This window comes from Camponotus floridanus, unplaced genomic scaffold (assembly GCF_003227725.1).
Source record: "Camponotus floridanus strain SB8 unplaced genomic scaffold, Cflo_v7.5 scaffold25, whole genome shotgun sequence".
Classification (NCBI taxonomy): Eukaryota; Metazoa; Arthropoda; class Insecta; order Hymenoptera; family Formicidae; genus Camponotus; species Camponotus floridanus.
Window position 1 is genome coordinate 1,035,793 of NW_020229381.1, and position 27,628 is coordinate 1,063,420.

General features: G+C 39.8%; 2 protein-coding genes across 5 annotated transcripts in view; one reads left to right on the top strand and one right to left on the bottom strand.

Moving 5' to 3' along the window:
• Positions 1-2,541: 2,541 nt before the first annotated feature.
• LOC105256368 (ubiquitin-conjugating enzyme E2 G1) lies at positions 2,542-6,194 on the top strand. Its single transcript, XM_011266211.3, has 4 exons — positions 2,542-2,738; positions 4,635-5,014; positions 5,101-5,223; positions 5,331-6,194. The coding sequence occupies exons 1-3, from the start codon at positions 2,693-2,695 to the stop codon at positions 5,179-5,181; spliced, it is 507 nt and encodes a 168-aa protein (XP_011264513.1). The 5' UTR covers positions 2,542-2,692; the 3' UTR covers positions 5,182-5,223; positions 5,331-6,194.
• Positions 6,195-11,089: 4,895 nt separating this feature from the next.
• LOC105256369 (homeobox protein cut) overlaps positions 11,090-27,628 on the bottom strand; it is a 136,879-nt gene continuing 120,340 nt past the window's right edge. Inside the window, exons 5-9 of one of the 4 annotated variants that reach the window (XM_011266216.3) lie at positions 25,212-26,483; positions 15,578-15,929; positions 14,507-15,149; positions 14,130-14,403; positions 11,090-13,803 (exon numbers count right to left, since the gene is read on the bottom strand). In XM_011266216.3, coding sequence (XP_011264518.2) covers positions 12,116-13,803; positions 14,130-14,403; positions 14,507-15,149; positions 15,578-15,929; positions 25,212-26,483 — 4,229 coding nt within the window. In that variant the 3' untranslated portion in view covers positions 11,090-12,115. Of the gene's footprint in view, positions 13,804-14,129; positions 14,404-14,506; positions 15,174-15,577; positions 15,930-25,211; positions 26,484-27,628 lie in introns of all 4 variants that reach the window. The other 3 variants (XM_011266215.3, XM_011266213.3, XM_011266214.3) reach the window with 3 other exon arrangements.

The window sequence follows — 27,628 nt, forward strand, 5'->3', positions numbered from 1 at the left end:
CAAATAGGAGATAATAAAAAGGACTTATCACAAAAATTTCAGTGAGTCATTATTATTTGAGAGAATTTCGTATTATATAATTTCATTTTAGAGTTATTATAATTTCATTTTAGAGTTATTTGTATACATTTTTAAGTGAATTTATCGTGTGGATTAATTTTTTCGTAATACGTTTTCAACAGTCACATCGTTCGTTAGTGATACTATTCTGACCTTGAAGATAATTTATCTGGATTTTTTTATGCTGTACACACGAGTGAATTAATTAACATTTAGATCATTGTGATATTACATGTCGGTATAACGATCTGTGTCTAATTGTTAATCTTTTTATTGGTTCCATTCACTATTATATGCCTTGCTATCCAATGTGATATTATATGTTAATTTTTCTATTTCAATACATATATAAACTAAATATATATATAAACTAAAAAGTAAAAAAGTTTTAACTTTCCTTCGATTTAAATAAAAATGTCATAAAAGTTTGGAAGACAAAAAGTTTGAAACGAATTTATAAAAGTCGATCATCTAAATTACTTTAAATTAAAAAATCTCATAAGTTTTGTTACTTGTATTCACATTACTCATCTGTTGAAGTATGCGAAAAATTAATGATATAAAAGTAAATTTCTAGTGGCAATACATCGCGCTCGCGGTCACAATTTGCAGTGCAGACGATACTAAATTTATGAAGGCAATATACGTCGGGATCTATCAACCCCCAATGACATGACGATAATGAAATTAATGATTTCTATTTTTTATCGCTGTAATCCTGTATAACTCGGTATAAGACATAATCATGCGATAAATACTAATATTGCTCGAGGTAACTAAGAGGTAACGATAATAATAATAAAAATATTCTGGTCGGTAAAAGACTGTGTACTGGTGGCGTATGGCATTGCAATTGATTTAAGATCGATACGGTAAATTAAATTACTCGAGATATAAAAACGAGTTTTGTAATTGTAAGCAAATGTAATGCGAATAAAACGTCGTAGTTAATATAATGTAAAACGCCTCTAAATTAAATAAAAAATGGCACAACAGCTTGTATGGGAATATTTCTATAGAGATAGAAAATATACTATATGGCCATATATATCTAAAAATGTTTCCTTATCAAGTTATAATTAGGAAAAAGAAAATTTCGTTTATTTTCATGATTTCAACATGTCGATTGCCTTTTTTAACGTGTGACACTCTACGATTAAATGCGCTTATATATGATTAATAATGATGAAAATTCTTTTGTCACGTTATAATTATTACTATAATTAAATAGCATATTGAAGAAAATATATCGGATAATAAATAAAAATACTTCTTAATTTTTGGTACGTTTTTTGAGTAGATTTTTTAAGTCTGCGAAAATACATAAAAAAATCTAAATTAATGTCTGTACAAAAATGAAATATATATAACATATATACACAAATGATCGTTATATATATCTTTAAATATTTGCGAGTTTGATGTTAATTTATGGAAGGACGTTTGAATTCCCATCGCGTGATCATCTCTATTCTGCCGTCTCGTCTCAATAGCACAATAGATAAATCTGGATGATAGCATCGGAGCACAAATACAAACCTGGACGTAACATCAGTTCGTGCACATATTCTGGATGCCAATAAGTAAACAAACCGCGGCGCGAAATGGAATCGAAATCGGACCATAAATCTCAAATGTAACCGTGCGAAATTGCCGAGAAGGCAAAGATACATAACCGTCGGTTCTCGTTTCTATTCTTTATTTTTTTTTTCATTTTTTCGAGTATATATTTCTTTGCTAAATAGAATAAACTTAATTTTACGCAAAAAAATCACTGTAAATATCTGAATATTCTCTTCATTCATATCATCGTTTCATAAAATACATCTGCTATTCCTGGGATAAGATCTTTTTAATTCTAACATGAAATTTTTTGAATTTTCATTACCAAAATTTGGCTTTACTAATTTATTAATATTTCTTGTATATTTTTTATAATTTTAATTATATATTAAAAAATCATAAAAATTATAATATAATTTGTTATATATTTTTTATATTCTGTGTGTACCTTTCTTAAAATGATATTTTATAATTGTCTTTATTAAAGAAGTATAATTATAAATAACTTTTATTTACGTCACGAGTCTGAATAAAGTAATATGTAATTCCATTTGATTTTAAAGTGGACAATACAAGATAAAATAGACATAATACACGTTATCCAATTCTTATGTCGTTTCTTTATCTTGAATCATTATTCTTATTGATTTAATATACAATAAATAAATATATATTTACATACCTCTCGCAATCTAAGGATTCACTTCCGCAAATACTCGTTATCAAACATAAAATGTTTTTAACATGATAATTATAATCTTACTTATCCTCTTTATCGACACACTGTATACCTCCGTTATTTCACCGTTATCTATTACCAGCACAACAGCGACTTGTTTTATCTACAGTCGCAAATTGCACGTCCCATGAAAAGCTTTGTTCGGTTGCCATAGAGCGCATCGGTGCTAGCGTGGTGTATCAGACCGGCGCAGAGCTCGAGACGGAAGAACATATGTTTAACCAAGCGACGCATGCGCAGTCACCGCTTCCGCGACGTACCTAGCCATCTTTCCAGTCAAGCAAAAGTGATTGTTTTCAGTCTTAGTCTTATTTAACTGAACTTTTATTAATGTCAGAGCCACAGTCCGCGCTGCTATTACGAAAACAATTAGCAGGTACTATGTGAGCGCGGTATGAGTGTTAAAGTGCGTTTTAAACCGGACGCGGAATCGCGACCGAACGGAGGAATCCCGTGGTCGTGTGACTCCGATCTCGAAGGACTCGTCGCCGTCGTGCCTCGGCGAGGCTCGACGTCGCCCCTCGACCTCGATCCCGCCCCCGTCCTCGCCGGGGGAATCGTCGGGGGTCCGCGGACGACCCTGGTCGCACCGTAACGTCGTCCTCGCCGGCTCGCCGCGGCCGTGCGCACAGATACGGGGCGTGAAAATCAATACGGCTCTTTCGCGGAGAGCCTGTGTGTGCTGCGCCCGTGAATAACGTTAACCTAAGCGGCGGCGGCGGCGTAACTCGTCGCTCTCTCTCGTCCTCGTCCTCGTCGTCGGCGGCGGCGACGCATCGCGACCTCGAGCTACGACTTTGACCTGCCTCTCTCTCTCTCTCTCTCCCCCCCTCTCCCCCGTGTCCGCGGTCGCCGACCGCAGGCCGGTTCCACGCGCGGCGGCGGCGGCGGCGCCGACGACGACGACGACGACGACGACGACGTCGTCGTCGTCGACGTCGACGTCGAGGACGAAGGCCGTCTCGTGCCCGAAAATAATTGCAAGCCTTGTTATTTATAGCGTACGCGCGTCACTCGCTATCGCCGCGCACGTTTATCCTCGGGAAGGAGGACAGAGAGAGATATCGAGCGTGGAAGAGAAAAAGAGAAAATGGGAGAAAAAACGGGAGACAGTGCATACACATGTATACATACTCAGACACACACTCAGACGCATATCTTGTACAGACACACGGAGAGCCGAGATGCGAGAACGAGCGAGAGCGAATGAGAGAGAGAGTTGGCGAGAGTGTGAAAGATAAAGAGGGAAAGAGAGAGCAAAAGCGCGCCGTGCAACGACCATCGAAGGTCAGCCGCCTTCGGGCCAAATGCTCCCCTGTTCCAGTCGAGATCGACGCCACGAAAAATGCCTCGCCGGAGTTCGCTTCTCTTCTTTGTGCGAGAGCGGAGTCGCGCCGCGTGCGCGAGAGAAAGCGAGAGAACGTCGTGTCGCGTCAGTAACCTCGTGTCTCGTCTCCTTCGCGCTGACTCACCGCGCGGCTCTTATGCGGCGACTATTTCGCATGGGGCCGAGCCCTAACCTGTACCTGTGCCTACCTGTACGCGGCGCGTCTCGGGGATGGGAGCGCGCGCCGCCGCTGACCGATTGACATGTGTCATACATGACACGAGCGCACACACGTGTACTGTACACGTTATTATGTTGTGTGCTCTTGAATGATGCTCTTTTACAAATTGTTGATAGAAAACATAACCTCGTCACTGTGCATGTTTTTCCCCGAAGGACACAGTGTGACACAATTGAATCGTTTCATCCTTGTTTACATTCGGTAAACAACAAGAACGAAATGACCCGTGTGTTACACTGTCAATTGTGTCTCTTGCTGAAAAACGCTCCGGACTCGTTGTCCAGAAATTTCACAATGATCTTGATTTATCTTTAGACTTAAAATGTAGGGAGCATTTTTGGAGCTAATTCTAATTTTTATAACAATACCATGCTTATTCCGCTATATTTTCACTGTAATATATATACACATTTTTTTAGTTTTTTATTATAATTTGAAGATTTTAACTGCATTAATTAAATAAATTAATACAATTTGATATTCAATTTCTCGCTTCTTTTTATTATTTTAAAGCAATAGAGAATTTACAACTTTCGCTTGTTATATCATATGTGAAATAAAATATGTTGATTTATTGCAATATGTATTTTTGCATTTTTTCTTGTTACTCCAGATAATATAGCATTATATTGAGCATTATATTGACAACCATAGATGTAAGATAATCGCATCACTTCTCATATATGTCTGTTTCTATTTTGCAGAATTAAATAAAAACCCAGTAGAAGGGTTTTCTGCAGGCCTCATAGATGACAATGACATATATCGGTGGGAAGTACTCATTATTGGACCTCCGGATACATTATACGAAGGTGGTTTCTTCAAGGCACATTTACAGTTTCCAAAAGAATATCCACTTAGGCCACCACGAATGAAATTTATCACCGAAATATGGCATCCAAACATTGATAAAAATGGAGATGTGTGTATATCGATACTGCATGAACCTGGTGATGACAAATGGGGATACGAGAAAGCATCCGAGCGGTGGTTACCGGTTCACACAGTCGAAACTATTCTGATAAGTGTTATTAGCATGCTCGCAGATCCTAACGATGAGAGCCCTGCTAATGTGGATGCCGCCGTAAGTTATATATTTGATTAAATAAAAAATATTGTATCGCATTTTTTTTTCTTCTTTTCGTAACGGTTATTTATCTCTTATTGCAGAAAGAGTGGAGGGAAAGTTATACGGAATTTAAAAGAAAGGTGGCGAGGTGTGTGAGAAAAAGCCAAGAAGAGTGTTTGTAGGGGATGAACAAATATACAAATGGAAAGACTTATTTAATTCTGGTAAGTTCTATGAAAACAATCGTTAATATTACTATTACATTATTTATGATTGTACGTAATATTGGCAATATTGTTTTCATTGTTTATATGTATAAATGTTAATATAGGAAAGCCGTAAGCACTGTAAGAAAGAAACCGATGCTCAGCATAAAGCTAACGGACAGCAGTGCCACTAAAAGCGGAATAAGCCTGACCTATCCTTATGCAGAGAGAAGAAGACAGAGTGTGTGTGAACACGAGAGTAGAACTCACGCTGCTCTATCATGTTTATTAAACCACCGCCACCAACATACGATCCAGATCCATCGAGACGGAAAACATAACAGAAATACACACGCAATTCATCTTTTACATAATAAACAGCTAAAGAAAATTAATTTACACATATACATAAAGAAAAAAATCATCTCTGTATAATTATTACCTTAATATTAATAGTTCTTATAAACTCTTAACTCCCCCCTGCCCCTCCTATGCTCAAGAATTACCCCGAGCCCCTTTGAACCGAACCTTGTAATTTAAAATAATATGTTTACGTTTATCTCAATAATAATTCCTTAGTGTCGTTTCGTATTTTCTTACTTTCGTAAATATATACATATATAAATAAATTTTTATAAAATCAAGGAAAAAGACGGGACACATACAGCAATCGTGTAATAAATCAATCACACCGAGAATGGACTGCATACGAATTAATTAACACACTGCGGTGAGAAAAATGCCGTACTTACGAGCGGCAATGTAAAAATATATGTTAAATTTTAATCGAACCGTAAGTTGCCAAAATAATTTTAATTCAAGTGATAATAATGATAATATTCTTATTAATGTATCTCGATAATTACAGCTAGTGCTCGTGACATAACGTATGTGTTATAAGATACTCGCTCTTTAACTGTCATTCGTGTGCACGATAACGGTGCTTTCTTTGCAAAATAAACTTGCGGTTCTTTTTTTCCTTTTAATCACTTATGTGATAATTATTTAAATTAAAATTTAAGTTAAAATTCAGACAATTCATCTGATTATACATTATTTCATATTGTCAATTAAATCTTAAGACATTGAAACAGCGTCTATGTTACATTACACCTACTCTTTTTCTCATCCATTTCATTGTATTATTTATCACGTCTTTCTATCGGAATAACAAGCGGATTTCAGACATATGTACATTTTCATAGCATCATGTTTTATTTTTATCTCATTCTCATATCATATATATATATATATATTTATTTAAAAACGTTTATAATTAAATATATAGAAATATTTATGTGTGAAGTAATGAAAAAGAATTTCTTTTGCAGTTTTCGGACAGAAATCAGTAAGTGTATGTTTTTGTGATAATATGAATGATAATAATATAATATCTTATTGTTTGTCATATTTTGTATATGTACTTGATATTTATATCCATTTTCTTTAGTGTTTATATTTTTATATTTAACATTTTATAAAGAATGAAATAACATAAATTGTGCAAGAAAATGTTTATGCACATCATATTAGAGAAAATATTTAGAAAAAACATCATTGACGTGATAAGACTATGTAATTATTGACTTATCGTAATTATTTTTTGAATTACTTATAAAGTATACTTTTAAATAGGTTTATAAATTGGAAAATGCAAAAAAAATTATAAACATTTACATATACGATTAATAGTAATCTCAATAATTAAAAAAACTAATAAAATACATATTTCTTTTTTATATTCTAAAGGCAAAATATATGATTAATATTTATATATATCAAATATACTAAATAGGAAGATTATATACAATAATTTTATCATGAATATGCATAAAACTTATATTTACAATTGAAGGTAACAATTGCAAATTAATAATATAAAAATACGCGTTGTGGAACTGTCCGTTGCTTTATTCTTCTCCAAGATGCCGCTCCAATAAACATTGTAATAAAAAAGAAAAAAATTTCTTTTTTTAATAATTTAATACGTTGCAAGATTTATGTTTATTTATTTGTAACTATATAAAATATCTTATTTAAGCTATATAAAATATCAGCTGTATAAAACATCATGTTTAATTATTTATTATTTATTTGCATGGTAATAATGTTATAATTTAAATATATATATATATATATATATATATATATATATATGTATATGTATATACATATATACTATCTAATGTGTATACAAAAAATTAAGTTGTCATTTTCTTTTTTAAATATGTTACATGCAAGAACGAATAGAAAGAAAAGAATATTTGTTTTAATTAATCAAGGAGCTTTTAGATATTTTAGCGAAACGCTTAGATATATAATAACACATCCGCCATTTATAAAATAAAAGCAAGATCAATGCGGAAAGAGGGAAAAGATGGGTTATTATAATAATTAGCAGCATAATGTATATATTTTTAATACAGATTTTTTAATTTAGAAATTCTTGAAAGGAGACATTGATATGAATAATATAATTATATGTATATACAATGAAGATAATCTTCCATTTATCTCGTGGTTGAATTGTATTATTGTATGTTAAGAGAGAACTAATATGAATTTTAAACCGATAAGAATGCAAGATTTATTTATTAAAACAAAATAACAAGAGAGAATAATCAGTGTAACAATACTTAAAAGTGTTCGAGACATCGAGTGCTCTTTGCATTATCACGTATATTTTTACAAGTTCTTTTAATTTATTGCATATCCTTAATATTGAATTACAGAAATATATATAATTTGAAAAGAAAGAAAGACTTGAGCCATGTCGCTTTATTCCTTAAAAAGTCGTGTCATTTAAATGATTTTTGTATCCATTTGCCAATCATAAAACATACCGTAACTATTAAACATGCATACATAAAATTAATCAAAAAGATAATAGCCAAAGTTTGAAATGCGGCGAGAGAAATGTTTCAAAGTTGGAAAATAAAAAGAGAAGGGAAAAAAGTATAAGCACGTGCTCTCAATGTCTCCGAGGCGATAATGTAACTGTGTTATCGATATTTTTTTTTGTAATAAATCGTTCTACTTTTTTAAAATTCTCATGGAAGATATGGATATACACTATAATTTATACTTGTGTAGAACGCGCGCGCAGTGTGCGTAAAGGAGATATTAAAGATCCTTAAATTAGATCGTCAATAAATCTCTCATATATCTTCAATACTTTGTATACCTTATTTATTTCTTTTTTATCTTCGTATAATAATCATAAACGTACAATTTAAAACAATAGTGCTCGTGTGTTTATGCAATGTACAGGATACTCTTTAAGCTATAATACAGTTCGAAAAAATGAAATACAAATCAATAGACTATTACTTTAGGTAAACCTTGTTTTTTGTTTAATACATTATTTTCACTACTGGATGACAATGTCCTTCGTATGTGTGGTTCGTTTACTCTTCCCTTTTGATCGTGTGCCCGCGCTTGTGCATTTTCGGGTTGCACGCGCGCGTTTCTCCTCCATGCGTCTCCTGGGGGGCCTCAACAGCTTTTGAATATGTCTATCTACAATTATCTTTTGTTGTAAAATATTCATTATTAGGTTTACGATATGATTTCTCTCCTTCCCGCCGTCGTCGATAACGCTAACGCATTCGCACGCAGTTACGCACTTGTGTATTCGTTACGTTATATTACATGTCCGTTGTACACACATCCTAAACGGTCGTCGATCTTAGTCCTCGACATAAAAGCTGTACCGCGTTTAAATAATTAAAGCTATTGGTTATCTATCGGCTAACTATCGGGTATCTACAAAGAATTTATATGCGTTACGCTTATTCGCGGCGAAAATGAAGAAAAGGGAAACAATCATAATCGTGTATACATATAATTAATCGTAAAATGTCGATCCGTCGAATGATTAAACGCTTTGGCCGCGATTACGGCTAAAATCGGATCACTTCGCATTAATATCGTATCTACAATAGATCCTGAAGAACGAGAGACTCGATTGGGCCTCCGTCATCGACGAGGATCGACCATCTACTTGATTGCCGCGTCGAAAGATCGAAAGAATATTGGATTAAAGAGAAGAATGCTCGATCGTGAAATATAATTACCATGAAATAATTTAGTTCGAAGATTTGAGATCGCACGTTTGTTTTCCGTCTTTCTCCTCGCTTTATCTATTAATCTATTCGCATCTGGAGCTTTCTCTATCGCAGTCGCATCGAAATATCATTCGATATACGAACGATCGACGAAATACTCGCCCGAAGTAATCTCGTCTAACATGATTGTTTATCGTCGATCGTCAGACTACGTTCTGTGAGACTCGAATCACCCGTGGACAGGCGGAATCAGCGTCAATTAAATTACGAGACGTAATCGCACGAGCATAGCGATATATATATATATATATGTACACACTCGATACTCCGGTCGACTTTCGTCGTGACGATTCATGAAAAATTTAAGAAAGAATGAAAGGTTCGGGGAATCGGGGGAAAAGAAAATCAATCGATCACTGATTTCTCTCTCGTTTAACAATGCCCTTCTACAGCGATCGTACTCTCACCAACTCCTACGTCTCTGCCTCGTACAATATCTCATTCGCGTTTGTTTCCATTTTTTTATTTTTATAACTGCGGACTAGAATTTTTTTAAATTGAAGATTAAAATTTATTTTGATAAATATACTAGAGTTTGATTCGTAATAATTCGAGGACTTGTCTCTCTCTCTTTCTTTCTCTCGCTCTCTCTCTCTCTCTCTCTCTTACGAAATTCATCATGCATACACGCGTTTATCCATTCGTACGTTCTTTCGCTGAATCGCCTCGAAATGTCTCCTGCGCATTTCTCCTTTCTTCTTCTAGGCATCGATAATTTACGGCAAATTCTCGTAATTATGTGTTCCTTCCTTTACGCCGTTCGTAATAGCCCGAACGCTGCATTTTCACAAATCGCAACGAGCAGTTGAAATACGCGATTTAATTCTCTTACCTCATCATTTCGTAGCTGATTACGCGAGTTCGTTCTCAAAATGCGCGATGCTGACTGCGACAGGTGAAAATTCAACGTGCAGTCATCGTGCAGTATCGCTGTTAATCTGCGTGGATATATTCGTACGCTATTAGATAGTTAAGTGTGATAAGTAAATATACAAGATCGTGTGTATACGTGTGTATGCGTGTATGTATATGTAGTTCTTTGTGTTTCCTCGTAATATTTCGCGAAGTTCCTTCCCTCCTTTCCTTTTGTACAGATATTTACACATGCAAAAAAATCGAAGAATTATATTAGACTCGCGCAATCTCTCGGCCTCGTTCAATGAAGTCGACGTGCCTGTTCGTCTTTCACGTTCGCTTGCACGTCCTCTTTTTCTCTATATCATCGCAATATAAGCTCTATCACATTGGCTTTACAAGCCACATTGTTGTTGCGACAATGATTCTCTAATAAAATAATAATAATGACATTATTAATATGACAATAATAATAATAATAATAATAATAGTAGCAATGTGACAACATAAGCGCCTAATAATACAATATTTAATAATAATAATAATAATGATAATAATAATAATAATAATAATAATATAATATAATAATAATAATAATATATAATAATAATAATAATAATCAGAATATTAAATAAAAATTATCAAAGATATTCATAATCAATTGTTCTAGCGCAGCTAATAGTTTCCAACAAATAGAAAAAGGAAATTTAAATAATCATTTCGTGAAACGAATAAATTTACTTCTTTTTGGTATTTTATACATTCTGCATGCCATTCAACATATTAACATAATAATAATCGATGACATTTTTTGGACAAATGAGAATATTTCATAATGATAATTATATAATAATAATAATAATAATATTAATATTATTAATAATTCGTAATTATAATAGCAGTGATAATAATATAACATTGGTAACGGTCTTAAGTGATCATTCTCCTCGCAATTTTATAAATAGGCGAATAAGAGCAAGTAGGGAAAAAGAGAAGGAGAAAAGGGAAATGTAAAATTTTTTAATCGAAAATAATAAAAAGGTACGTAACTGGAGCAAGTGAAAGAGAGAGAGAGAGAGAGAAAGATAGGAGTATATAACATTAACAGCTTAATCACTATCGGGGATAGGGAGGCGAGTATAAACAATAACATGAATCACAATTATGCAATAATTATTAATCGGCCGTTTTCCGCGCGCAATTTTTCGTTAAAAATTAATAATAATTCGATCTAACAATTAGTTACTGGGAGATTGCACTGTGTGGCGAACCCGAACTACCTTCGTTTTCCGTGCATCATCTAGTCCATTAATCTCCTCATCTCCGGAATGATATCATATCATCCATCTTTGAAGGGAGGTGCTACATCCGAAAGCGAAAGCGGCCGGGGTTCTCTCGAATTTCGAGCGAATTGCAACGAGAGCCCGTCGTCATCCCACAACCGGCTCCGTTGTATTTCACAGTCTTTGTAAACGATACGATTTCGCATCGATGCGCACCGACACTGATCTCGTACCACTTGCCGCGTAGAAAACGTCACAATGTGAGGTCCTTTTGATTGAGCTCCGTTCAGTTTTGATCCTTTCGTTCTTTTAGTGCTTCTTCTAAATCGACCAAGATGTCTCCTCGTTTCTGTTCGGTGACACCCTCCAAGAATGTCCTAGACTTTCGCGGTTCGCCTCTCTATGATAATGCCCTCATGGTAGGCAGGACTCGTACACGATCGAGTCCTATAACTGGTTTCCTCGTTTAACTTAACTAGACCGATGGATATCGTGAACTCGCGGAACGTCTTTTTCTTATAAAGCGTCGTTTTGGCATATCTCAACAATATGACCCTGAAGACATGTCGGAAACCTCATTCGATCTCCATCCTTCGAGAACACTGAGTTCGGATAATCCAATGAAATTTCATATTTCAAACTGTTTTAGTAATCCCACGTTTCCTCGGGTTCGTGCTTTACCACGTCCTTCGGACTTTCTTCCGTGGACTGTTGCGTTTGTTGCGCCGACGGCGGTCTAAGCGACGTTGTTGGACTATTCTGACCGGATTTTGGACTGGGCAGTGGACTGTCCCGATCGGCTCCATTGTTACCGGATACGGAGGAGACGTCGCTCTGAACATCCTCTTCATATCGGTCCTGCACCGGGGTTGGCTCGACTCTTATAGTCTCTTCAGTCTCCCTTTTTACACCGTAATCATCCGTTTGCATCACGCAAACGCCGTTGATGATGACTTCGTCACCTGTTCTCGCTGGTTCTTGCCACTCTGGATTAACCCATTGCGGTGCCGCAGGTTTCCTTCTATTGGACCTGACCGTCGTGGGCGCCGTCGGTGTTTCAGTAGGCTCTCTCTTTATACTACCGGCCGAACCCTCCGAGTCCTCGCTACCGAGATTACTCATTGCGTCTTCGACATCTTCATCCTCAAATTCCTGATTCGGTTCTCTCTTCAGGGCATTCATCGAGAGATCAAGGCCGGAACATTGTTCTTTCAGCGCGTTACCCACCAGAGCCGCCAAGTTGGGATTAAAGTACGGAGAATAAGGTAAAGGTACATTTCCTAGACCCAGTCTCTCCTTCTGAATCTCCAGTAATCTTTGGTTCAATAGCAATCTGAATTGAACGGGATCGAATGGCTGGCCGGGTTCTCGCGGCGATTGCGGCTCTGGCTGGCCGTGCGGTGTCTGTTGCTTCAGTCTCATTCGATGATTGTGAAACCAATTCGTTATCGTCCTTGAAGACAGAGCGAGTTCACCGGCAAGGAATTCGATGGTGGCCACATTAGGATACGGATCCAGGGCGAAGGCGAGTCTGAGAGCCTCCTTCTGTTCCTCCGAGAAAAGAACGCGCTGCTTTTTACCGGTAGTGGGTCCCGGACCAGGCGATGCCGCGTGATAAAATTCGGCAGTATCATTACTCGAAGTATCAGAACTATTGTCGTGACCTGGACCGCTGCTGCGTCGTCTCTTGTTTGCCTCCCGTCGTTCGTTTTTCAACGCCTGGAGTCGATCGACATTGTGCGCGTCAGACAGCCAAAGTTGCATTCTGATGAAAGGCTCCCGACCTTTTATGCTAAGCATATGCCATGGTTTTGGTTTACTTAGTAACTCGCTGACAGAGCCCTGCGACAGACCGAGAACTGCTTCGCCAAAGATCTTCTGGCCGATATTATTCGCCAGTAAAGCTTCTTTGATCTTCGTAGTAATCGTTTGTGTATCGAGATCCTGCGTAAGAGCGGCCATCTCGTATACGCTTGGTGAAATATGCGGATGAAGACTGCGAAGAGGCGATGGTGCCATCTGATGATGCGGCGAATGCAATGACATTTGTTGTTGCTGCTGTTGTTGCTTCTTTTGCAGTTCTTGCATGCTGAGCTGAGTATGCGGATGATGGGGTCCAGGCGGGGTCAACATCATCGGTGGCGGCGGCTGCGGATGTTGCGGAAGCTGAGGACTTTGCTGAGGTGGACCGAGTTGCATCTGATTCTCCTGTTGATGTTGCGCCGCCGCTGCTTGCGCAGCTGCTTGAGCGGCGGCCTGCGCCTTCGCTGCATTTTGTAGTTGTTCTTGCACGAGTTTTGTCGGCGGCATAGGTTTCATAGGTGTTCCACACGCTATAACAATGAAAAATTCGATCAAGAACATTCAGCAGAGAGATGTAACTAAAATTTCATAGTTCGAAAGCTCATTTTCTACGGACGTCAGAATGCAATTTTTTTTTTCATTCATTTCTGTTGAAGGCCATACAATGCTCAAGTAATTCTACAATAAAATAAAGAAGTTGCATATATGTACAGTTGTAAAAATGCCATGCTTGTTTGAGATTGTTTTTTCATCATAACCAAATACGCATCATCGTGACGTCGTGACGTGCTAGACAGACATACAACAGAGCTCCCAAACTATGTTGATAATAAAATAACAAAACATCTATATTGACCTGAGTTAAACTTACGAGGCAGGCCGCCGTAGCCGCCGGTCCTCATCAGCTTCTCCGGAGCGATTTTGTACTGGCTTGCGACTAACTTGTGTACTGCGTTGTCGTCCTCGAGAAACATCTTCATTCGAATGAAGGGTTCGCGACCTTTTTGAGTCAGCATATGCCATGGTTTGGGACGCGCGAGGAGGTCCGACACTGATCCCTGAGACAAACCCAACACCGATTCGCCGAATAACCGTTGTGAAATCGAATATTGAGACAGCTGTTCTTTCACCTGTACATTATACGTAAATATTAAAAAGATAAGTAGGTGAAGCGAATAATAAATTGTACAAACAAATCGATAATAGTATATTTAAGAAGACATGACAATTTACCCTTTTCACGATATCTTCGGTGTTTAGATTATTGTACATGTCGAACTGCTGCTGCGTAATCGGAGGAAGCACAGCTTTTAAAGGCCTTTGGTTGGCCGAATGATGGGTTGGTGTGGACGGTTGACTTATCAGACTATTTGTAATGGAAGCCATTCTCTGCAAGGGGCTGGCTGCCGCCGCACTGGCGAACTCTTCATTAGGTGTCATCGCAGGTGGAAGTATGGAATTGCCCAAGGGAGAACTCGCGCTCGAACCACCGGGTGTTGATTGAGGACCCGTCGATTCCTGCTTCGGCCTCACCAAAGAAAAAGCGCTACCGGCATGTCTCATCGCCTCTTCCATTTTTTCTTTCTCCTCTTCCGACACACCGTTTATCATTTTATTGCGCGGATCCATTTTGCCTAAACTCAAATCTTGAACAGCGCCGCCGCCGCCGCCATTCGCAGCTAAGTGATGTTGTTGAAGAGCTTGCTGTTGAAGCGCCAACAAGCCTGGAAGACCAGGTAATCCTGGCATTCCAGCCATCGAAGGATTCTGACCTGGTGCAGCGTTCAATTTTTGGAGCTCACGATGATAAGCGTCCAATGCCATTCGAATGTCTTCCTGAGTGCGCTCGATACCTTGAAGACCGCTTTGAGTACCACTGAAAAAATGTGGAAACATCGCACTACGGTCAATCGAGGTCATGTGCTGTCCTCAATAATAATCAATCGCGATAACGCGTCATATTGTATAGAATATTGTGTCATCCCAAGTCTTTAAATTATACGTTTTATATAAAAAGATCTTTCTTAAATTATAATCGAGATGTATATCTACGTCATGTTCAAGCTCATCGATCATTTTTAGATAATATTTTTAGATAATACGAGAAGAGATGCATTACTCAAATAAAGTTCTCTCGTTACGATGGTTTGCTTTTGACTTGCTATAACGTATTCGAGCAAAGATACTAATACTTTAATTCAATCGTCATGTGTCATTGTTGTTTAATCTTCATCGATAGAAATTATGTTCGTATAAGCTATGATAGTTCGAACTTTAACCCGCAGATCCACGTCATGATCTTACCTAGAAAACTCTCGCGGACGAAGGTCTTCTACTCTCCTACCCATCAATTTAGCCAGCTCTTCCTGGTAAATTCTCACCACCTTTTCCTGGGGAATGTCATCGTTTTCATACTTCTTCAGTCTCCTGTTTTGGCTGTCCAGTCTGTCTTTGTTAAACGGACTCGGGCAACCAATCCTACTCGGGCTCTTGCTATCAGCATCGTTCGATACCTCATGCTCGCTCCTCATTTGACTCATATGGCTCGATTCCGAGAGAATATGCGCCAACCTTTCGTCACTCATTTCCGGCGGACCACTATCCTGTGGTCCACGTGCGAATGCTGGCATTCCTTGCTCCTTGCCTGAAACATACTCTACGGGTGAGGCACAACTTGTGGTGTATTCTTACTCAGTTTGTGTTGTGGTCTTAAAAATATATATATATAAATATATAATATAATAAAAAAATTAGTTTATATACAAACAAAAAATGTACGAATAATTTTCGATATTTGATTTTATATTCGCAATAAGTAGCAATTGCCATTATTTCATCTAACAACATATTGTTATTTATCTAGCAATATGCGACACGATTATAGGATTTATTACGCGTATATTAATTCAATACATATTGATGCAAAATCGTAAATTGATCTTGCGAATCATATTCATTTTCCGGGGAAGGATGTTTACTCGGAGATGAGCTAGCCAACGTGGTAGCGAGTCATATTTGGAAGATGATTTGATGTTCGTGAGCAATTAATAACGCGCGCAATCGATAACTGCGTGCTGAACCCGAAGGCAAAGTATACTCGACGACGATAATTAAAATATCCTCTTCTAGACCCTCTCCCTTGCGGTCTTCCCCCTGCACATCGGTAGGAGTGTAGTCCTCCTACGTGTTTCTCGTCTAATTGACCAATCAGCTGCGAGATTCAGACGAACGAACCATCGATCATGTCTTTGATTACTCTCGCGAGCATCGCACGCGAGAGAAAGCGATTTGATATGCGGCGAAGAATCGCGCGCGTCCATATCGCGGATTTCGCAGAAGGAATAATCTTTGGGCGGTTCAAGATCTGATGACTCTTATTTGTACGCGCGGAATCTTCACTCGGTACATTTCCACGATTGTAAAATGACTCTTGCCAGACACGATTCGTTGATCAAGTTAATGCGTAGCTATGTTTTGTATCATTATTTTACGTCGTTCGTCGTGTAGATGTGATTGCTGTTAATACCATAAGCAATCGCAGCATCCGCGCGCGCGCGCGCGCGCGGACACCTCTCGGATTAAACAAAAGAATAATATCTGTTTTTTATTCCATATTTTAATACCGTTACATCCTCTGAAAAAAAGTCTAACTCGCGATGACCCAAGCGAGTCACGCCATCTTATTATCTTATTATCAGAGTTTTTACGCCGATAAATAATTATAGCAAGCGACATGTATGTCGAGAAACAAATCGACAGATCCGCGATAAATCGATAGATTAGAGGCAGTCGAGTGAAATCGGGAATACAGAAGAAGAAACGATGACGCGTATCCGCGATCGCGCATTGTGTGTCGCAATGTTTGAATCTTTGCCAGTAAACTCGCGCGATTATGCTCCCTTCTATCTATAGATATATAGAAGCAACAAAGTTCTTTCGTAAAGCTATAGAAATTCTGAATCTGCTCGCAATCAACTATATTATTAATAAAATATTTATAAAACCAGAAGCTCTAGATATCACGATTATACCCCGATATGGTATAATCTTTTTGCTTGGCAAATGTAATAATTGAAAATTTATCAGAACGGCTGTGCTTGTGAATAGCAAAAAAATCTATCACATCTCATATAAATATCCATTCTTATAATTATCTTAAAATTACCGGCAATTTTTATCGCCAAATTCGAAGAAGTAGACACGTAACGATTACACATTACGTGGAATGGTATTTGCGGATATACCGAGATAAAAGAAATGAGGTCATCATTACGTTTTTTCTGCGAATAGGCCATTTGCGGTCCGATTAACGAAATCGGAGCGTTATCACTACTATTGAACGGAATGTATCCTTTGAATTCCGGTAACAATGGCGATATTTTAAACCAGGAATTGCGTTACGCGAGTTTGATTAAATCCCCAAAGGTATTAAAGCGAAGGAATTTTTTTTTTCGATTCACCGATCTCCCATCCTCGGTTGCAGCGTCTAATTCTTGTCAATCGCCGTTATTACTGAAAACGTTAATTTTGATACGTCTAGCGCTTCATGATCTTCCAAAGTACCGTTATCGTGCAAATCAAACGACAGCGTAATATAATTTCTGTTGGAAATTGACGATGAGAGATGAGTCCCTTGCGTCACTAACATCTTCTTTTCCGCGGATACTTTACGCGGCATTTCACGTGGGAAACCTCATGCGCATCATATATATAGAGAATCGCGCGTTGGTTGATTATACGTTCCGACATTCTCCCGCACAACTTTCTCAGAGGAAAACTAGAATAAGAGTAGTCGTGTACAACAAATATTATCGGACGAATGCAATCGCGAGTGATACCTTATAGGGCGTGCAACATACGATGATGCGAGCGCAATTATTTGCTCATCATATCTATAGATAACGGACAACTCTCTCTCATCAACTCGTACAATGAACGGTTGCGAATTTGCAATGTTTCTCTCAATTAAAAGAAACATCTTTTCCGTAGATTTGCCCAATCGCTACTCATCAACTCGTGTGTGTATTATTTTTTTAGACGCCTTACAAGCGCGAATATATAACGTGCATCGCACGGTGGAAATGAATTTAACGAAATTTAAATTTAGGAGCATTTCATCAAGCTTGAAAGGATGTTACGTTACGGGCAGGAAAGACGCAGAAAATCACGTTATTCTGAAAAAAAAAGAGAAAGCACGATTACACATTGTATATTCACGATACCGAGGTGATAAGAGATTTTCATCTCATCGCTATTTCGATCGCTCACACACGCGTCAAGTCGATCTCCCACGGTCTGAAAAGTCTCTCGACGGCGGGATAAGTCGCTTGGAAAATGGCCCAGTCGTTTACGCAACACGTCGCGGCACGTCGCGCATTGTGTTGCGAGCTTTGCGCACTAAATCCATACTTTTCTCAGCGATTGCGCGCCGACACCGGCCCCGACGTCTCACCTCCGCGGATGGCGAAACGTCACGGTCGACGTGCGTCCCGATCGCGTCGCGGCATCAAAGACCGGTTACGGGGAATCGACGACGAAAGGAGAGAACAATCGCGGTAACACAATGGACGACGACGACGGCGACGACGACAACGACGAGAGAAGGAAACGCTCGCGATACCCGTGCGTGTCTCGCCGGAAAGGAAACCATGGTCCGGTGGTACACGGCCGGCAATTATATTCGCGCCGTAAAATTGTCTCGACGCATGCACGTGCACGCGACGCGACCCGCGCACACACGGGCGCGCACGCGGTGCGGATATGAGGGAGAGAAACGCCGACAATGGGCCCGATTGCAAAATCTGGAACGATTTCGTGGGAGCCCGGGTGACTTAAGAAATTCACCCATTCGATTGTGCGATTCGCGGGAGCGAGTCTACGCAAGCTACGCGACTCGCGATCGCGCACGACCTGTGGAAAGTGCGCGTGGAAATCAATTTACGACCGACAATCGCGCAAACTCGATTTTTTTTCTTTTTTTTTTTTTTTTTTTCGTAAAATTGGCACGCAAACCCAAGGAAAGTTGAGAGTTGCGAATTTTTTATTACGTCATATTTGAGAGAGTAATTTTATCTGAATAAATTCAATAATTTCGTTATATCAAGATTCGTTATTTCAAGACAATACTCGTTAAAAAAGCGATTGATATTTTACAGACGAGTCGTCCTCGAACGCGTTCATCGTAATGATATTATTTCAAAGATAAGCAAGATAAATATATACCTATTTCGCATCCTTCTGTAGGCATTTAAATTATCTCGCGTGTATTTAATTGTACCGTTAGATGCCTGATAAAACGCTGATCAAACAACTATTAAATCATCTACTTAGAAGCACAGCAAAATTTGTAAAATCGAAAATATACGACGCCGAAGAATATGACTGACAACCGACACTTTCTTCTTTAAATCCGGTTTGAAATACGAAGGGAATCTGAATGTGTTATCGGCGAGCGCGATCGTATCCACTCACCTGATTCTCATTAAGAACAAAAATTCATTTGCATTCGAAAATCCTGTTCGCGCGCGAGACGTCAAAGTGTGATAGGATACGAGAGAAGGTGTGTCTGAAAATCTGATAAAATCGACCCGCAGGTGTCGAAGCGCTAACGCTAATAAACGAAACTTGTTCGCGCGGACACGCTCTTTGCATCTGCGTACAAAGAGTACTTTCCTTGCCTTCCTTTGCAGATGGAGGATATAACCTGTTTAATGACAATGAGATGCACAATGTTCATAGCAGCGAGGCATCGTCACCAGTTTCCTCACCAGGATAATTAAAAAATAATCGGGCACGCGCGTTCGTGGCAAAGGAACCGTTCTCTCGCAAATGAAAACCGAACCAATTCCCCGATCTCATTCAACGAGCGAGTTTTCAATCTAATACAATGCATTTCAAGTATTTGTAACGAGAAAATTAAAAATTTTTCTTGCAGCGTGATATAAAATCTATACATATAGTAATATAGAAATGTTAAGCACATAGCATTCTTATAGTCTTTTAAGTACGAATAAAAATTTAATTTAAAATTATATGATTAAAAGTTGCTTGAAAACGTTTTATCTATAATTTTACAGATCGATAAATATAATATCCCTGTAGAAGTATTATATGTAAAGCTCTAAGTACAAGATTCTCAGCATAGATCGACAATCAGCTGATCTCTTTCAATGACCTCTGTATATCTCATCAGTCATATTAGTTGCTATTTAATATTCTACGTACATATCTACAAGTGTGTATATATATATATATATATATATATATATATATATATATATATACCGGGTGTTTCAGACCACCCGTACACCCCATTTTAAAGCAAAGGAAGTGGTTATTTTGAAAAATGTTTCAGACAAAAGTTGTTGAAGATAAAGTAATGCATTACATGGGTAAATTTGATTGACCTTGGGTGGCGTCGTGAAGATCATGTCAAGGTCGACTTGAATTTTTTAAATGGGAACCCCTATTTTTCATTGCATATTCTTGTAGCTTATCTCGAGAGCTTTCCAAAACACTATAATTAAGTACCTTTTTATTAAGTACTTTTTGAGTTATAAGGCTTGAAATAATTTCTTAATTTTACATAAACCATAAAATATCTAGTAAACCATTCATTTTTCGATTATCTTACCTTCATACTTTTATGTACAAAATAATGAGAGGAATCAATTGGTGTAAAGAAAACACATAGTTGTTTCTAAGAAAAAATATGTAATTTGCAATTAACAATTCCATATTTTTTCTTAGAAACAACTATGTGTTTTCTTTACACCAATTGATTCCTCTCATTATTTTGTACATAAAAGTATGAAGGTAAGATAATCGAAAAATGAATGGTTTACTAGATATTTTATGGTTTATATAAAATTAAGAAATTATTTCAAGCCTTATAACTCAAAAAGTACTTAATAAAAAGGTACTTAATTATAGTGTTTTGGAAAGCTCTCGAGATAAGCTACAAGAATATGCAATGAAAAATAGGGGTTCCCATTTAAAAAATTCAAGTCGACCTTGACATGACCTTCACGACGCCACCCAAGGTCAATCAAATTTACCCATGTAATGCATTACTTTATCTTCAACAACTTTTGTCTGAAACATTTTTCAAAATAACCACTTCCTTTGCTTTAAAATGGGGTGTACGGGTGGTCTGAAACACCCGGTATATACGAGTATATAGTTACCACGTGCGAAGACTGCCATGAGTTTTGAAATCGTTGTCGCGCTTCGATAGCGTTATCTCTCTTTCGGATCGGGTCAATGTACGCAGATGAGATACTTTTATAGCTCCGGTCGTTAAGCAAATGCTCCTCTTGATTCGATAATGCTTTCTATACTTCGCCATAGTTAGTCGTTCTTTTCAAACGTCGCTAATCATAGGCGGAAATGACGAAAAATCTGGCCGGCATAATCGCGCGCTCCACCATAAAATGCGATAATTATATCAGTTATAAAGCCATGTATAAACGTCCCGTCGCTCGCACGGAAATTGCAGTTATATGACTGCAAGTACGACCCGTAACGTTTCACGCTGCGGTTGCAAATCATCGCGATCATGATTTTCGTTCATCGTGATGGTCGGTCGCGTCGCGTCGCGAAAAGTCCCCGGCGAGAATCCGGCAAGGATCGTGCTCGCGCTTCCCCTACCCCGCTGCAGGAAACAAGATTTAGCAATAAACTGACTTGGACCTAGACCAACTATGTTTATTACGGTAATCTCGCTCGCTGTGCGTTGCTCTTGCTGCGCTTTCTTAGATCGATTGTGTGTGTGTTGCAGCGCTCCACGAGCAATAATAAACCCGCCCGGACGTACCGCGTTGAATAGTGGGCCAAGATCCAGATATGTTTGTCGCGAGGGAGATTAGTAGTTTCCACGAATGCGCGCGATTTTTTCGCCTCCCTCTGAGCGACACTGACTGAGAGATATCTGTGTAATTTATATAGCTCGCCGTGATTTAGGCCACCGGAAAACTCGAGGACTCTGGCGACGTTAACTGCATCCAAATCATTTCACCCTGAACTACGCGCGAACAAATTCATTGTCAGTAATACTCGCGTGTAAATTTTCGCGAAAAATATTACCGCGCTCGTACATAAGTGCAAATTTGTAAGAAAAATTAAGAAATATAGATTGTTACGTGGATTGCGACAATTCTTGTTTGATCCGAAAATTATGCGTACGATTCACGATATATTAAAAAGGTAAAATCTCCTTCTCACGATGAAAAAATTGAAATGAAATCATCCCGACTCGGGATCATAGTCCACTGTAATGATGATAGTTTTTGGACGTACGAGTGATAAATATAAGGTGACCGTAAAGTCGATTCACAGATCACAATAACGCTTTCAATGACAGGTTGCTATTGCGCCGCCTGTGCCTGTCTATATAACGCGATGAGTCGTTAGATCAGGTATTTAGCCCGACGCGCGCAAACTTATCTTAACCGACACCTCCGCCTCCAGAGCTAGGCGGCGCCTTTCAGGCTTTATAAAGCCACCGATTTTTGCCCATAAATCACGCCTGATTATAGAAGTTTCGGACATTACTCCAAGTATATTTATGCTATTGAACCGCGGCGGACTCTCGTTACGATCACAAAGAACCCACGGCCATGACTCATACGAACAAATGGCCGCGGTGATTAATCCGACGACTAAAGAACCCTCCGTATTGATGATGCTGCTATATTTTTAAAATTAGATAATAAACATCCAACCGATCGTAACTGTTTTCGAATCTAAAAGAGCTTGATTCATATCACCAGCAGCTGTGAATTATTTTATGCAATGGAGCACGATACGCTTCGCACAGTTGGCTCTAATAAACGTATTATACATAAATACGCTCTTCAACCTCAATTTAGAAATGAAATAAAATTATCAAGTAGAGTATGCAGCGCAAGAGAGAGAAAGAGAGAGAGAGAGAGAGACAGACTGCACAAAACGAATAATTAACGAAAAAACGACCGATATTTTTCTCGTTACGATCTTCTCCCTCTCGGATCATTTACTCGACCAATTTTTGCATTAGCGTTTCTGCAATTCTGATTTACTGTCGCGCTCACGCCACGCGGGATGATACACGCGTCCCTGTAATTTTACGGCTGACGCATCGAGAAATGTTGGCCCCCTAAGTTTTTGTCACCGTGTCCTTCTCGCCATCCCATCGGGAGTCGCCCTATCCCTTCGTTCTTGTTGCTGTTCAGTCCCTCCCTCTCTCGCGTGCACTCTCTGTCCTATCCGCTGTAATGCCTCGTGATTGTTGTTACCAGAGATCCGACGGAAACCGACAATCCATTGATGCGGGACGCGTGTCGTGCTCCGGCACGAATTTTATATACACGTTTTTATTTCGTCACCGGACGTGAAGGGAAAATGATGGCATTGAATGTACACATCCTGCGCGCGATTGATATTAATATTTACAAAAAAGCGGAAGGGACCGTCGCATTTTGCGAGTTTGTAATACACATCGCCGCCGCGTACAACACGTAGTGAATGAAATGCGCGAAAAGAAGAACCTTTATCACGATATTATGTGCTTTCATAACTTTATTACGGAACGGAATAAAGCGTATATTTTTCTAATCGCCCTGAACGTCACAAGAATGCCCGTAATGATAGCAGAATAAAACGCCGCTCACTCGGTATAATTCAGCAAGCCTGTGGCAATCAGAAAAGTGTAAATTGCCTCCTACGATAAGTATAGACCGGCACGTTTATTTCTATGTTGGATTTCTCCGTTGGATCTTATCTTCCTTTCTTCTCCCGTTCCTCCCTTCTCTATACACCATAGAGCCCTTTATACATCTCACCCCTACTCAGTACTCATCCAGGGCTTCCTATTCCCAGAAGCTATTAGTCTAAACAATATGGCTGCCAAACGCAGCATACAATCGATAGCGGGCAAGGTATGCCAACGAGCTGCGTAATTTAATTAAGACTATAGCTATTCAAATCTAGATACAGCGCATATGCGTTTTTGCATCGAATATTAAATACAATACGGATGTTTGGTAACAGCATGATATAACGAGATGTAACGAGGTATTTTTTAGCTTACTATTATATATGGATAAACCTATTATGTAGCGAATAAATCTTATTTGTAAATAATTGCATTTTAACTCTCTACAATTTCGTAGATTATTATCTCGCTGCAATTGACCTTGATGACTTGCAGGATTTATCGATCCGATCTTTTTAATTTAATTATAGCGAAAGCTCACGATGTCACCAACGCATAGTTAGTTCCCTAATCGCACTTAATGAGTGCGGTGCAGAGGGATGCAATTCTCTTGAGCGATTCCTTTCCCGCGGTGCAGATAGAGGGAACGGAAGTACCACCGGGCCCCGCGTTAGACAGCCGAGAAATTAGTTGACAGCTCGTGGTTAGTGATTCGGCGAGATGGATTATTGGCAGTGCGAGGCAGAAGATTTTCGAAAGTCAGATCAATCGACAGGTCGTCGACGGCGAAGGCAGGAACTATTAAAACTATTAAAATTACATTTTCATGACGGACGATTCGTTGTGGAAATCGTTGCTTGCTGTTGATATCTCGGAAATCGAACACGAAGAGCGATCCAACGTAATTACACACTTAACATAGCAAATATTCGATCGCGCATCCTTGAACCATTGAACTTTACCGTAAATGTACAATTTATTGCGTTTTATGGAGGCGTGGAAGGAAGCGAAATTAATCACGATTGCTACAGCTATCCCGTCGCAATATGTGTAATTACGATGTCTCGTCCGTCTTCATAGACACCGAGACGTCAGGCGAGCCAGCCTTCGTCGTGTCGGACGTTACGCAGAGACGCGTCAAGAAATTGTACGAAACGATTGAGATGAAAAAAAAATAATATTATTAGTGAGAGAAACGGAGAGCGAGAGAAAGAGAGAGTTGGAACATTGATGATCGGTACTTACCTTTCTTGGGGATCAAGGACTTGAGCAGCAATACGGCGTTCTCGTCGCAAGCCCAGCCATGCATCTTCCGATAGCTATCGCGGCCCTTCTCGGTCAGCTTGTCCCAGGGCTTGGGCTTGCTTAGCAACTCGCTGACCGTGCCTTGACTTAGTCCGAGAACATACTTGGCGAACAGCCTCTGACCGATATTATGTATCGACAACAGTTCGCGCACCCGCCTCGCTATGTGAAGAGTATCGAGATTTTGCGAGGCGTACTTGTCCATATTGTGACGCAACATCTCCTGGAGCCTCGCCTCCATAGGATCGCCCTTTGGAATGAGGGATTCGCCCAGCCGACCGGCCATACCGGCGGCGCCAAACTCGTCGCCGAATCGGAACGGATATGCTCGATCGTCGAATCGAAACGGACTTTTAAGTGTGTCCAGAACGCTTAGACCGCCGATGTTATTGTTCGCCAAATGATGGCTATTGTTATTATTGTGACATGAATCTTGATCGGCCGGGCTTTTCGGGGGCGGTGCGCTCGGTACACCGGGTGTGAGACCGGGTGTGAGACCGCTACCATTGATAGATGCCGAAGGGGTACTGGTCTCCACCAGAGATGTTGGTGGCTGGAAGCTCGGCGGTGATGTTAAGGCGGTTGTGGAGGATGGCGTCGGTGGTGCCGGCGTTTCATGTCCCGATACTGGCGTTGGCGCCTTCTCGGTGACGTCTATATTACCCAGAGACACCGTACCGATCGGCGTATTCGACTTTGCTGGGGTATTCGAGGTGGACGACGGATCCGCACTCGGTGAAGGAAGATGATTTAAACTACTTGGCGTTGTTGGCGGATGCAAACCCATGTGCGACTGAGCTTGTTGCAATTGTTGTTGTTGAGCTAACTGACTTAATTGAGATGGCTGTGATTGCTGTTGCTGCTGCTGCTGCTGCTGCTGCTGCTGCTGCTGTTGTTGTTGCTGCTGCTGCTGCTGCTGTTGTTGCTGCTGACTCATGATAGACCTTTCCAACGTCCGCCTCCAATTGGCAACGATTTCTTCACCGAGGAACGAGCCAAAAGTCTCGACATTCTGAAGGGGTGGCGGGAAAAGGAGGCTCGAAGTCGTCGAAGTGGCCGAAGAGGGCGTCGGGGTGGAACGTGGAGGGAGAGAGACTGCTGTCGGAGGCGGTGGCGGTGGTTGTTGGGAGGACACATGGGATGTAGGTGGCACACCTCCGACCCCGTGGGGCGAGGCGGTCGAGGCGCGCTGCAGGGGTGACGATAATCCACCTGCAACCACCAAAAACACAAGGGATCCCGTCAGCACGCGTAAATGACACTCAACCTAATTTCGAGTCGCGATGAGGATTGTCGTTCCCATTCTGATCGCCAGTCCGGCCGCGCTGTCTCTTTCCAAAGTGCGAAATCGAACGGCGACTTCAACTCTCTTCATCATCTTCCAGGACGGATGGCCGAGACTCTCTTTTTCGACGCTTCATCGGATCATAATCCACGCTTGAATGTGCAAACGAGGAACGACGTGGACGCCAACGAGAGGAGGACTGTGGAGGCGTTGTCAATTGTCCGAAAAGATATCGCGAATGTAAGCGTTCGTCTCGCGTTGAACGTTGATCGCGATGATGTGGAGTCAAGAAATCGCGCTAATGTCGTGTCAAATAAAATATCTTTCGTGTTGCAACGCAAAATTGTCAGAAATATTACAAGATTTAGAAGAAGATAGTCTTTACATGAATTTCATAGGAAATATTGTAGCCTTTTCAAGTCGAACCGGATTCTCGAGAAAATTTTCCTGTGTTATGTAATCGCGACATACGGGATGTTTAATGTTTGGAACGTTCGCGTAGAAACGATACTTACTCTGTTATATATTTCACTCGATTGAAGGAAGTAGCGGAGGGATCGGAAAGATAGGACCGCGAGCGACGACGACGTAGAAGGGTGGCTCGGTCGGTTTGATTCAGAAGGGGTGACACGTTGCAGTATCTCTCTGGTTCTCTGCGTATATGGAGTGTCTCTTTCTCATTCTCTCCCATCGCGCGCTCTCTCTGTCAGCTTGGATCGATTCATAATAAACTCTGTCCCCGAAACAATGGCTCGGCCCGGGCAAATATTGCGAATATTGTCCACAAATTTGCGTACACGAAGTTTGCGTTTCGCAGTGTATGGATGGTGGTATGGAAGAAGGGGCGGTTTAGAGGACTCTTTACGTGGGCAGGAGAAATGGATGTTTGGAAAAGTCGGTAAGAGATAGAGAATGGGCCTACGGGGTAGCGAGATGGATGGCTAACGTGTGTTCGGTTGCGTTAGTACCTTCTACGAATGTACGTTAATATACATATTAGCGAGAGAGTGGTTCGAAAAAGTGCAGCCTAAGCAGCCAAAGTTCGGAGAGATGAAGTATGTATATGAGAGAG